At 39.2% G+C, this 11,196-nt stretch overlaps 1 protein-coding gene across 1 annotated transcript; it reads right to left on the minus strand.

Annotated features, from left to right (window-relative positions):
- Positions 1–4,538: 4,538 nt before the first annotated feature.
- Positions 4,539–5,461, minus strand: LOC138953225 (trafficking regulator of GLUT4 1-like). Its single transcript, XM_070325027.1, has 2 exons — positions 5,437–5,461; positions 4,539–5,020 (listed from the first exon to the last, which is right to left on the minus strand). Exons 1-2 carry the CDS (start codon positions 5,459–5,461, stop codon positions 4,539–4,541), a joined length of 507 nt encoding a protein of 168 aa, XP_070181128.1.
- Positions 5,462–11,196: the final 5,735 nt, after the last annotated feature.

Genomic DNA, 11,196 nt, shown 5'->3' on the forward strand with positions numbered 1-11,196 from the left:
CAAGGAAAATGGAGCAATCTGGTGCAATCTGAGCCACGAAACTTCCCCTGTACACCTTCCAAAAAGTAAATGTAAGAAGACAAATTTGGATCAAAACAAGGACAATTGACCGATCTGGAGCAACCTGAGCAAGCAAATTACCCAACTACTATCCAAAACCGTTACTTACAAGAAAAAGGCCGGCTCCTAGGGGGGTCCGGGGCCATGCCCCCCCCCCCCCCCCGGAAAATGTTTGATAAAAAATCAAGGAAAATGCAGCAATCTGAGCAATCAGTTTTTCTTTGTTTTCAAATTTAATTTTTTTTATATATTTTTTTATTATATTATGCTAGGGGGCGGGGCGGAAACCCCGGACCCCCCCCCCCCCCTGGATCCCCCCCTGAGTGAATAGAGTAGATGCAGACGTACAGCGGGGAAAAGTCGTATGGACACAGGAATAATAACACAAAAAGACTACCCTACGGGGTCATATGTGGTGGAGATGCGAGGTAGTTCTGGGCATAAACTAAAGATAAGAATAACGAAATAAGGTAAATTTACAGAACGTTTACAGAAAAAATAAACATTCACTAGAATCTGGATCAATTGATCTATAAAGTGGACGTACAACATAGTCGGATTTACACAGTAGACAAATATCAATTATGCAAACCAGGACACTTATCTTGGGCTGTGAGCTTTGCCCCCTCAAAGATGGCAGTGTGTATATTCTTCGTGCGTTCTATATCTAAAGATCAAACGATCGAGGTTTTAACGAATTCTTCGTTTTTTTTCCAATTGACGTTCTATAAACTTAACATTCTTGGAGTTTGTGTATTCTTTATTTTTGAACGTTATCAGTCAAACTGTTAAAGTTAGTTTTTTTTCTCTCAAAGAGGTGAGCTAGTTTTTGTTTCAAATGGGTAATTTATCTGGATTTTAACAGAAACAAATCACCATGTTCCTACCAACGGTTCTAAGAAATGCAACAACCACAATTAACTGCGCAAGACTGCGGACTTCCTGGCAGCCACTGGTCTGAGGATTTAGCACGGCCATCAACATCGAACGCAGAAGAAGAAGAAGCAACAACAACCACATAGAAAGTGCTCCATCCATTCATATATACACATAATGAGCACATAACAAATGTTGTATTATAGTTTATTAATTAATTTGATCAAAATTCCTTATTCAACCAACCCTGCCAGTTGATTATGCCACATCACAATCAATCTATAATAAATTAATAAAGCAAAATTACAAAGAATAAGAGACGGGTTTGTTTGGGGTTCATGGTTTGGGCACACAAAAAATCGCTATTTGCAACAACATGGTGCACAAAGAGGGAATCTGGATCTAATGAAACCAAGTGCTAGAAACACTCGAATCACCTTTGAAAGCAAAGCCAGTCAACAGGAGTGGGTTCAGGCTAAGTAAATGGCGCTACAAAAGAAATCTGCCATGCGAACTCAAAGGTTTGCAAGATATTGTTTTTACCAAGAAGTAGTAATAAAATTGATATTAAAAGTCCTACGGTTTTTTGCCATTAAAGACTTGAGTGTTTGTCCGCTTTTACCAAGAAACAACAGCAGTCAGACCCTATCACAAACAGCTTCCTACAGCGCACAGGTGTCTAACCGGCGGCCTTACTGAATGATTAAGCTATAAATAGCACAGCCCAAGGCCGGCAGACAACTCTGTAGAGCGGATGCTTTGAAAGGGGAACTATTCCTCACCCTGTCACACTAAGACATACATAAAGAACATCAGATCATAGGGTTTTCTGTACATAACGCTCGGTTGCAACAAAACAAGACACAGACAGAATTCGGACGTTACAGTTGGAAACAATGGGTAAATGTAATGCTGAAGGCCAGAAAAAAATTATGCTGAAAGTTAAAGAAATATAGATGTCGCATATATTGAATCCATGGACAGTAACTGCATTATTGCATTGAAATGTCAACATATCAATGAACAACATATGTATGTGAATAAATAGTATACAAATACACACAACAAAAATTCACAGTGACCTAACTACAAAATTAATGTTTCACAGTATTTACAAAAGTATATTTACCCTTCATCATTTTGCCGATAACATTGTCTGGTTATGGACAATAATGTTTGTGTTTGTTTGCTTTTAAATACAAGAATGTATAATGTTCTTATCTAGATTTGGGACTAAAAAGAAAAACCAACAAGAAAAGGCTACTAGTTGGAACCCTTTATCCTAGACAATACCAAGCGCTTACCAGTAGGGTCGACATAGTGGTCTTTCAGGTGCTTGGATAACAAATAATAAAGAGATAATGCGCATGAAGTGCCTAAGTAAGGGTAGCTGCATGAGCCAAGTTCATTTTCTGAATGGTCCGTTTGGTCTGTGATTGCACGTTTCCAATAACTTACTTTTCTTGTGTTTCTTTAACTTGAATTTGGAATGTTTTATTTATTTATTTATTAAGGAGATTTCTATAGCGCATAACTAAAAGCACTATGCGCTTTACAATATCACTAGGTATAAGCACACGCAAACATACTCTGATTAAATAGAACTTAGGCTAACAAGACAATACTAAGAACACTAAACATTTGAGTTCATACAAAAATAGAGAATTAAATTAAATACTGGACAAACGATTAAAAAAAAAAGAAAAAAAGCTTAAGGCCTACACCGACTACAGTGGACTATTTCGAATACAAAAATTTAGTTAACTATAAAAGGCAGTGCATAAAACTCCATAATCCTAAGAAGGTCGATCAAATAAAAAACATAAAAGACTATTTAACTATCATTACTTCGTAAAAAATAATAAACATGGTATACAAAACTGTAATTTTTAACAACAAATCTAAAAAGATTTTCATGCCATATTGCACAACACATTTTGACACACAATGTTAAGTTGTTAATCTGTTTTGGATTGGTTTAGGACTGTTGCTCAATCATGTCCTTAACCGGGTTGCTGTTACCTCACGCCCAAATGAAGTCTTTTCGACACCCATATTCGGTTCAACAATGTTAAACTTAATGAACACCCTTTTTTAGTTCAGACTTTGTGAAGGGAAAATTTATCGAGGCAAATTGACAATTTGCGTGTACCTTTTCGTACATATGAATGATGACAATAATTTGACTTTATCTTAATCTATGTTCACGTGCCAGAACATGTCAAACTTCCATACTCTATGAAATTGTACCAACTACTTAAACCTTTCAGGACATCGACATTTGTACATTATTAGGTACACAGCACTTATACAATCTGAATGCATTACTTCGATTTTGTTACATCTTGACAAATCAAACATATTGCTGTTTCAAGATGAAATCCTTTTGAAAACGAAACTTGAATCTTATATTCCATCCAAGCAGAAGCTGACCTGGACTGTAGCACATGTGTTGCATTGTGTAAACATGGCAAACAAGAGAATTACCCGGAAAAGGGTCAGTGACATCGGATACAGTGCAAACAGGACACGTGAGTTTTAGCAGCCCACATAATATGAGCGGTTGTTGGCCTTTCTGGATACACATTCGGTTTGCTGTCGCTTCTCAGTCTTCTTCGATGCCCACTACAAAAAATAAACCTATTAAAGTGGAACCCCCCCCCCCCCCCTTTTCAGACCCCCCCCCCCCCCTCCCGATTTAAGACCTTGCTATTTCAGATGTTCTGTTCATAACATATGTAAATTTACCACCATTTTTAGACTCCCGCCGTTGTAAGACCTATTTTCGCAGATTTTTGGAGGTCTTACATTATTTTTTATTTTGTTTATTGTATACGGGATTACTGGTTCAATTTGCCAGCAGCATATCAGAACTATTTGACCCCTTTTTTGGTCGGAGAAGTGAAAAAATACGTTTAACGTTGCTGTTGACCTTTTGTCCCCAAAATGCTGCCATTTGCAGTGTTTGTTGTTTGGGCTGTTTACTGCCAAGTGTTTATCAGATTATGACATGGTGTAGTAACAATGAGATGCGAGGAATTAAGTGGTGTATGTATGTGTGTGTGTGTGTGTGTGTGTGTGTGTGTGTGTGTATGTGCGTGCGCGCGTGCGTGTGTATGTGCTTCTGTGTGTCTGTGTGTTTGTGTCTGTGTGTATGTCTGTGTGTTTCTCTGTGTCTGTGTCTGTGTCTGTGTGTATGTCTCTGTGTGTTTCTGTTTCTGTTAGCCTGTCTTTGTGTTTGTTTCTCTGTGTCTATGGGTGTGTATGACTAATAAGACAGATCATTGCGCCATAGATAACACTTTTGCCATTTTAGTTAACAATATTATAACTGAGATTAACAGAATAACATTAACAAGTTCAGGAAAAGTATCACACTTTGTCTCAAAACATAACACCGCGGACCGTGCCACAGCCAGCAGACTGAGATAGGCTAAGCCAACGCAGAACCTTTAAAGCTGCTATCACATGTCAATCTTTTAGTGCAGAAACGTTAGTTCATTTAACATGTTCGTCTCATAACATTTATCTTTTCAGACACAGATTCCACATTTTGAAGCTCTGCCACTGAACATGTTACTGAGAATGCCACCAAATCCCCATCAGGTGATCCCTCCGAAATCAAGCTTGATGATGTTAGGGATAATAACGTAGATGTAGACAATGACGAAAACGCCGACGACTAAGGAGATAGCAATGCCGACTATGGACAACCAGAAAGCCACTTTGCCCAACCTTTGTGCGGCCTCCTCATCACCCTCGTGTCTGCGCCTGCGCGATAGGCATGCGCACACAACGGCCGGGAGTCCAAACAGCAAGTTGACGACGAAAGCGATGACGGCTAAAGGGAGATAATGCGGCGATTTGGCGTATGAGCGGACGACCACGCCATTACCTCCCGTAAGAGGCAGAGATGCGATGTTTTTATCCGAATCGTCGAGGGTAAGGGAAGCTATCGTCGTTTCGTCTGTAGTGTCAGCATCGCTGAGTTGTCCCTCTTCGATCTGTGCGTCCGACTCTTTCTCGAAGACTGCTTCGTTGTGGAAAGACATGGCTGGAAGTGGCGGAACGGAGCGCTGGCTGTCTGAAACACAGCAAAAATCGATCAGACGCAATCTATGGGGGGAGCTTCGACAGTGTGAAAAGCACAGACAAATATCTCGAAAGAGGATTTACTTGTGAAATGGGCTGTTACGTGAAGCCAACCATCTTTTTGGTGCCTCGCTCTGAACCTCCAGAGGAGCCGGATTGTTTCTGTAACATCGATCTCTATCTCCTTTGCTCTTGCGTATGTCTTCCCACTAATAGGAGTGCTGTGGTGTTTTTTTTGTGTGTGTGTGTTTGCTGTTGCTGGGTTTTGTTTTACTTGCTTGCGGCTTTGTTTTAATCTTGATTAGTAGGCCAATATAACTTAAGTGTTTCATCTGGCGTCAGAAGCTTTTATAAACTAATGACAATAAACCCGTCAGAGCGCCCAAGCGACAAGCCTCTCTCTCTCACTATCTCCGTTCTCGCTCTCTCCCATCTCGCTCTGTTTGTCTGTCTGTCTCTCTCTCTCTCTTTCTCTCCCTGGCTCTCTTTCTCTCTCTCTCTCTCTCTCTCTCTCTCTCTCTCTCTCTCTCTCTCTCTCTCTCTCTCTCTCTCTCTCTCTCTCTCTCTTTACATTTAGTCAAGTTTTGACTAAATGTTTTAACATAGAGGAGGAATCGAGACGAGGGTCGTGGTGTATGTGTGTGTGTCTGTGTGTGTGTGTGTGTGTGTGTGTGTGTGTGTGTGTGTGTGTGTCTGTGTGTGTGTGTAGAGCGATTCAGACTAAACTACTGGACCGATCTTTATGAAATTTTACATGAGAGTTTCTGGGAATTATATCCCCGGATGTTTTTTTCATTTTTTCGATAAATGTCTTTGATGACGTCATATCCGGCTTTTTGTAAAAGTTGAGGCGGCACTGTCACACCCTCATTTTTCAATCAAATTGATTGAAATTGTGACAAAGCAGTCTTCGACAAAGGCCGCACTTTGATATTGCATTTCAGCTTGGTGGCTTAAAAATTAATTAATGAATTTGGTCATTAAAAATCGGAAACTTGTCATTAAAAACATTTTTTTTTTAAACGATCCAAAAACAATTTCATCTTATTCTTCGTTATTTGTTGATTCCAAAAACATATACATATGTTATATTTGGGTTACAAACAAGCTCTGAAAATTTAAAATATGAAAATTATGATTAAAATTAATTGTCCGAAATCGATTTAGAAACAATTTCATCTTATTCCTTGTCGGTCCCTGATTCAAAAAACATATAGATATGATATGTTTGGATTAAAAACAAACTCAGTACGTTAAAAAAGAATAGAGATACAGAAAAGCGTGTTGTCCTGCTCAGCGCGACCATTACCGCACTATTCTGGCTTGTCGATTTCACAGCCTTTGCCACGAGCGGTGGACTGACGAAACTACGAGTATGCGGTCTTGGTGAAAAATTGCAGTGCGTTCAGTTTCATTCTGTGAGTTCGACAGCTTGACTAAATATTGTTATTTCGCCTTACGCGACTTGTTTCTTCTTCTCTCTGTTGTGTCTGTCTGTAAGTTTCTCTTTTGTATTATATGTAAGGACAGGTTGTGAGAGCATGGGTGGCATTAAACCTATATCCTTGTAAAAAAAAGTTACATCATCATTTCTCTCTCTCTCTTCAGCTCTCTTTCTCTCTCTCTCTCTCTCTCTCTCTCTCTCTCTCTCTCTCTCTCTCTCTCTCTCTCTCTCTCTCTTTCTTTCCCCCTCTCTCTCTCTCACACACTCTCTGTCTCTCTTACTCTCTCCCCCTCTCTCTCTCTCTCTCTCCCTCTCTCTCTCTCTCTCTCTCTCTCTTTCTCTCTGTCTCTCTCTCTCTCTCTCTCCCTCTCTCTCTCTCTCTGTCTGTCGGTCTGTCTAGTCTGTCTGTCTGTTTGTCTCTATTTCTCTCTCTAATCTCTAATCTCTCTCTCTCTCTCTCTCTCTCTCTCTCTCTCTCTCATTTTGGTTTTCTTTTGATTTGTCTCTCTTTCAATAGTTATTTCATTTTAACTGTCATTCATTGTGCAACCCTTGCTATGCCTTCGTGTACTTGACACCCTGGTCTTGGAAATTAGAATAAAACACGACGTCATGACTGAATGCATGATACAACGGAAAAGAAAGAAGGGTGTGTTTATAATCTCACGTATCAAATACCAAATTGTAGAAGCACTCTGACTTATAAGGAGAACAGTAAGAGGGAGCTATGTAAAACCAGTCTCCTCGTTATTTCAAAAATGACATTCAGGGTACATAACAAGGTAGAGCAACTGTTGCGTTGACAACCTAGAACGTGCCAGTTTCCAATGCATCCAAATGATCTCTCTTCATGAATAAAATATAGCTTTGGATCCATTGGCCAACATTAGTTCTCTGCAGTGTCAGCTCGAAATGTTGACTGTTTCAATCGAAACGATGCACATCTGACCTTACTGTTCACTGTGGCACTATCACGTGTTTTGGGTTCTCAGCTTCTTTGTTTTGTACTTTGAACACCATCGAATCATTCTGCAATGTAATGTTGTCATTGTCAACCTTTTTCCTGTAATAAAATGATCATTCTAAGGTATTTTATCATCATTTGACACCATTTTGAAAACTGTTGACGCTGTTTTCTCAGAATCATGTTTTGAGCACCAGTGCCGTCATTGGGACCTTTTCATCTTCTAGACTAACTGTCCAATCTTCTTGATTTGTGTTGTACTTTCACCAGAAATGGTGTCTTTTTGCAGTAACAGAAAGACATTTTAAGAATTACCCAGGAACAATTTAAAAAATTCTGTCAAAGTACAAAAACTGGCCTTTCTTCTGAAATTTAATTTGAGCTTGATTCATTCGCTCGGCTTCCTGACGAGTGGCCGTAAACTGATTGAACTATCAAGATAAGTTTTGGGTGAATATTTGTTTGTCTGTTCACTTAAAAGACCGTTGGGTCGAAATATCTGTGAATGTATTGTTTTGTCAATAACAAACGTTCCAACAACCTACCTTTCTTGTTTTTACATTTAGTCAAGTTTTGATGTTTTAACATAGAGGGGGAATCGAGACGAGGGTCGTGGTGTATGTGTGTGTGTGTGTGTGTGTGTGTGTGTGTGTGTGTGTGTGTGTGTGTGTGTGTGTGTGTGTGTCTGTCTGTCTGTGCGTGTGTGTGTGTGTGGAGCGATTCAGACCAAACTACTGAACCGATCTTTATGAAATTTGACATGAGAGTTCCTGAAAATGATATCCCTGGACGTTTTTTTCTTTTTTTCGATAAATACTTTTGATGACGTCATATCCGGCTTTTTGTAAAAGTTGAGGCGGCACTGTCACACCCTCATTTTTCAATCAAATTGATTGAAATTTTGGCAAAGCAATCTTCGACAAAGCCCGGGGTTTGGTATTGCATTTCAGCTTGGTGGCTTAAAAATTAATTAATGACTTTGGTCATTAAAAATCGGAAAATTGTAATACATATTTTTATATATATAAAACGATCCAAATTTACGTTCATCTTATTCTACATCATTTCCTGATTCCAAAAACATATAAATATGTTATATTTGGATTAAAAACAAGCTCTTAAAATTAAAAATATAAAAATTATGATCAAAATTAAATTTCCGAAATCGATTTAAAAACAATTTCATCTTATTCCTTGTCGGTTCCTGATTCCAAAAACATATAGATATGATATGTTTGGATTAAAAACACGCTCAGAAAGTTAAAACGAAGAGAGGTACAGAAAAGCGTGCTATGCAGCACAGCGAAACCACTACCGCGGTGAACAGGCTCGTCAGTTTCACTCCGTTATGCACAAGCGGCGGACTACGGTCATTGTGAAAAAATTCAGTGCGTTCAGTTTCATTCTGTGAGTTCCACAGCTTGACTAAATGTAGTAATTTCGCCTTACGCGACTTGTTTGATGTTGTGCTTATGATATCTACCCAGAAAATGGAATCTGTTTATTAATTCGAAGAAATTGCTCTGTTGTTGCATCTAGGTACCTTTTTATAGTAGAATAAAACATACTGCAAAGTTCTGTCTTTATTTTCTGGAAGATTAATCTGTGCCAAAAACTACATGTTTTTTTTTTTTTTTTTTAAATAGTCGCATAAAACGTTCATTTTGACCCATAATTTATTCAAATATCACTTTTAAGGACAACAAAAACACTTATTCTGAAGATTTTTATCAAGAACCTTGAAACAGAACTTGAAAAGTTTGCCAAAGAAACAAAACGTCATTTGCGTGCCATTTCTGGCCTTAAAAACGTAAAGCCTCAAGGGCTCGTGATGTCTTTCATATGTGTAATACCAAATGTCTATACTCGGAGATAATGCATGCGAGGCATCAGCGTGGATGTAACATATAAATATTGTAGAGCGCTTTGCTTCCGGACTACCGGAGACAAAAGCTTTGTTATCAGACCGTTCCATCGGCTGGCATCTTCTGCAGCCATCTACGTACAAATAAGCGGAACCGCAAAAAGGGACTAATTGTGCAATTCGGAGACAGCTATCATCGGAATTTAGAACCCTCTTCGGTCATAAGCTTGTACATTGCAATCGGAGACGTATTACATGGATGGATTTACGTCACTCAGCTGACTCGATGACAATTTTTTTTTTTTTTTTTTTTTTTTTGTCAGGCTTATGGGTTCTACCTTTTTTTCTTCTTTTTTTTCTTTTATTTTTCCCCTTGCTTATTTTGTCGTTGTGCTGTTTGATTGCGTGTTTGTTCGTGTGTTTGCTTATTTGTCCGTTTTTTTCTACTTGTTTGTCAGTTATCAGAATGTTGTATTAGATTTAAAGACAGGTTATAAGAAAAGGCGTTGCCTTAAACCTCTATCCTTGGCAAATAAAGTTCTATCATCATCATCATCATCTCTCTCTCTCTCTCTCTCTCTCTCTCTCTCTCTCTCTCTCTCTCTCTCTCTCTCTCTCTCTCTCTCTCTCTCTCTCTCTCTCTCTCATCTTCGGATAAAAAAAAGTATTCGTTCCGTCTTCTTCAAGATTTGAGAAACAAGGGACAGCAAACGCTTTATATGCATACGACATGTGAAACAATACTAAGTGAGAGTTATGGGGAGCCAATCTCCTTTGAAATTAACAAGTGACTTTTATGATCAAAGTCAATATTTTGTGTGCTTAATAAAGCATAGACAATACGTATCCATTTACCACATGAAAGTTGCAGTCTGTTGTGAAAGTGAAGCCGCCCTGGCGGGATTGGAAGTAATGTAGGCCAACTCATATTCTGACCTTTTTCACAGAACAGAGATCGCGGTGCTGATCTTCTCTTCAACTCATAACAAAAGCTAAGCGCGGGTGTAGCTTTTCATTTACGGAATGAAAGAAACCCCGTATCTTTCTTTGTTTCATTTTCTCTGTTAGCTTTGTTTCTTTTTCTTGTCCTTTTTGTCTTACTCTTTCTTCCTTGATTTTTTGAAGGCAGCTATAACTTTTTGTTATTGACCTTTTGTACTCCCTCTCTTACTTTCCTTGATCTTTTTTGCTTATTCTCACTTCCTTGCTATGTCAACCTTCTTCAGTTTTTAACCTGCACACGTGCAAGCAGAGATCGTCGGAAAACAATTATCGTCGTTATACAAGATTAACTAGACAAGCGCCTCGTCCCTGTCAGCACGATGGTACTATATTAGCCAATCAGGCCAACTGCTCTGGCTGGGTTCACGTGCAAGCTACTTCGTTTGTCAGCCTGGAAATGCACAAATCAATATTCTGTGACAACTTCACGACTATCATCACCCTCCAACCTTCCCATGCCCTCCTTATCCTTCCTGCTGCAAGCCTCCTCCTCCTTAGTCCTCCCCTTTGCACTCGTCCTCCTGTTCTGAACCCACCCCCCTCTACAACCCCCTCTGCAATACGAACAACTCACCCTCCTTTTCCCTACACAAAACAAAAACTCGCTTGAAGCGAAATTAATACATTTAGTCAATCTATCAAACACACATAATGAAACAAAACGCACTACGTTATTTTCTCCAAGAAAACGGCTTTGCCGATATCCCGCGGCCGTGAAAGCGCTGACACATTCATTTGAAAAGTGTACCGGCCCGCTGATTGCTTGAAGTGACAATCAATTTGATCGGAAAATGAGGGTGTGACAGTGCCGCCTCAACTTTTACTAAAAGCTGTATATGACGTCATGTAAGACATTTATCGAAGGGTGTGGCAGTGCCGCCTCATGAATAGACA

This window comes from Littorina saxatilis, linkage group LG2, assembly GCF_037325665.1.
Source record: "Littorina saxatilis isolate snail1 linkage group LG2, US_GU_Lsax_2.0, whole genome shotgun sequence".
Classification (NCBI taxonomy): Eukaryota; Metazoa; Mollusca; class Gastropoda; order Littorinimorpha; family Littorinidae; genus Littorina; species Littorina saxatilis.

Bases quoted from the DNA above. Each gene is read 5' to 3' on its own strand.
- LOC138953225 (XM_070325027.1), bottom strand. From the start codon at position 5,461: ATGGGAGAGAGCGAGAACGGAGATA. The intron at 5,021-5,436 runs GTGAGAGAGAGA...GCTGTGTTTCAG, and splicing joins AGAGAGCGAGAACGGAGATA to ACAGCCAGCGCTCCGTTCCG.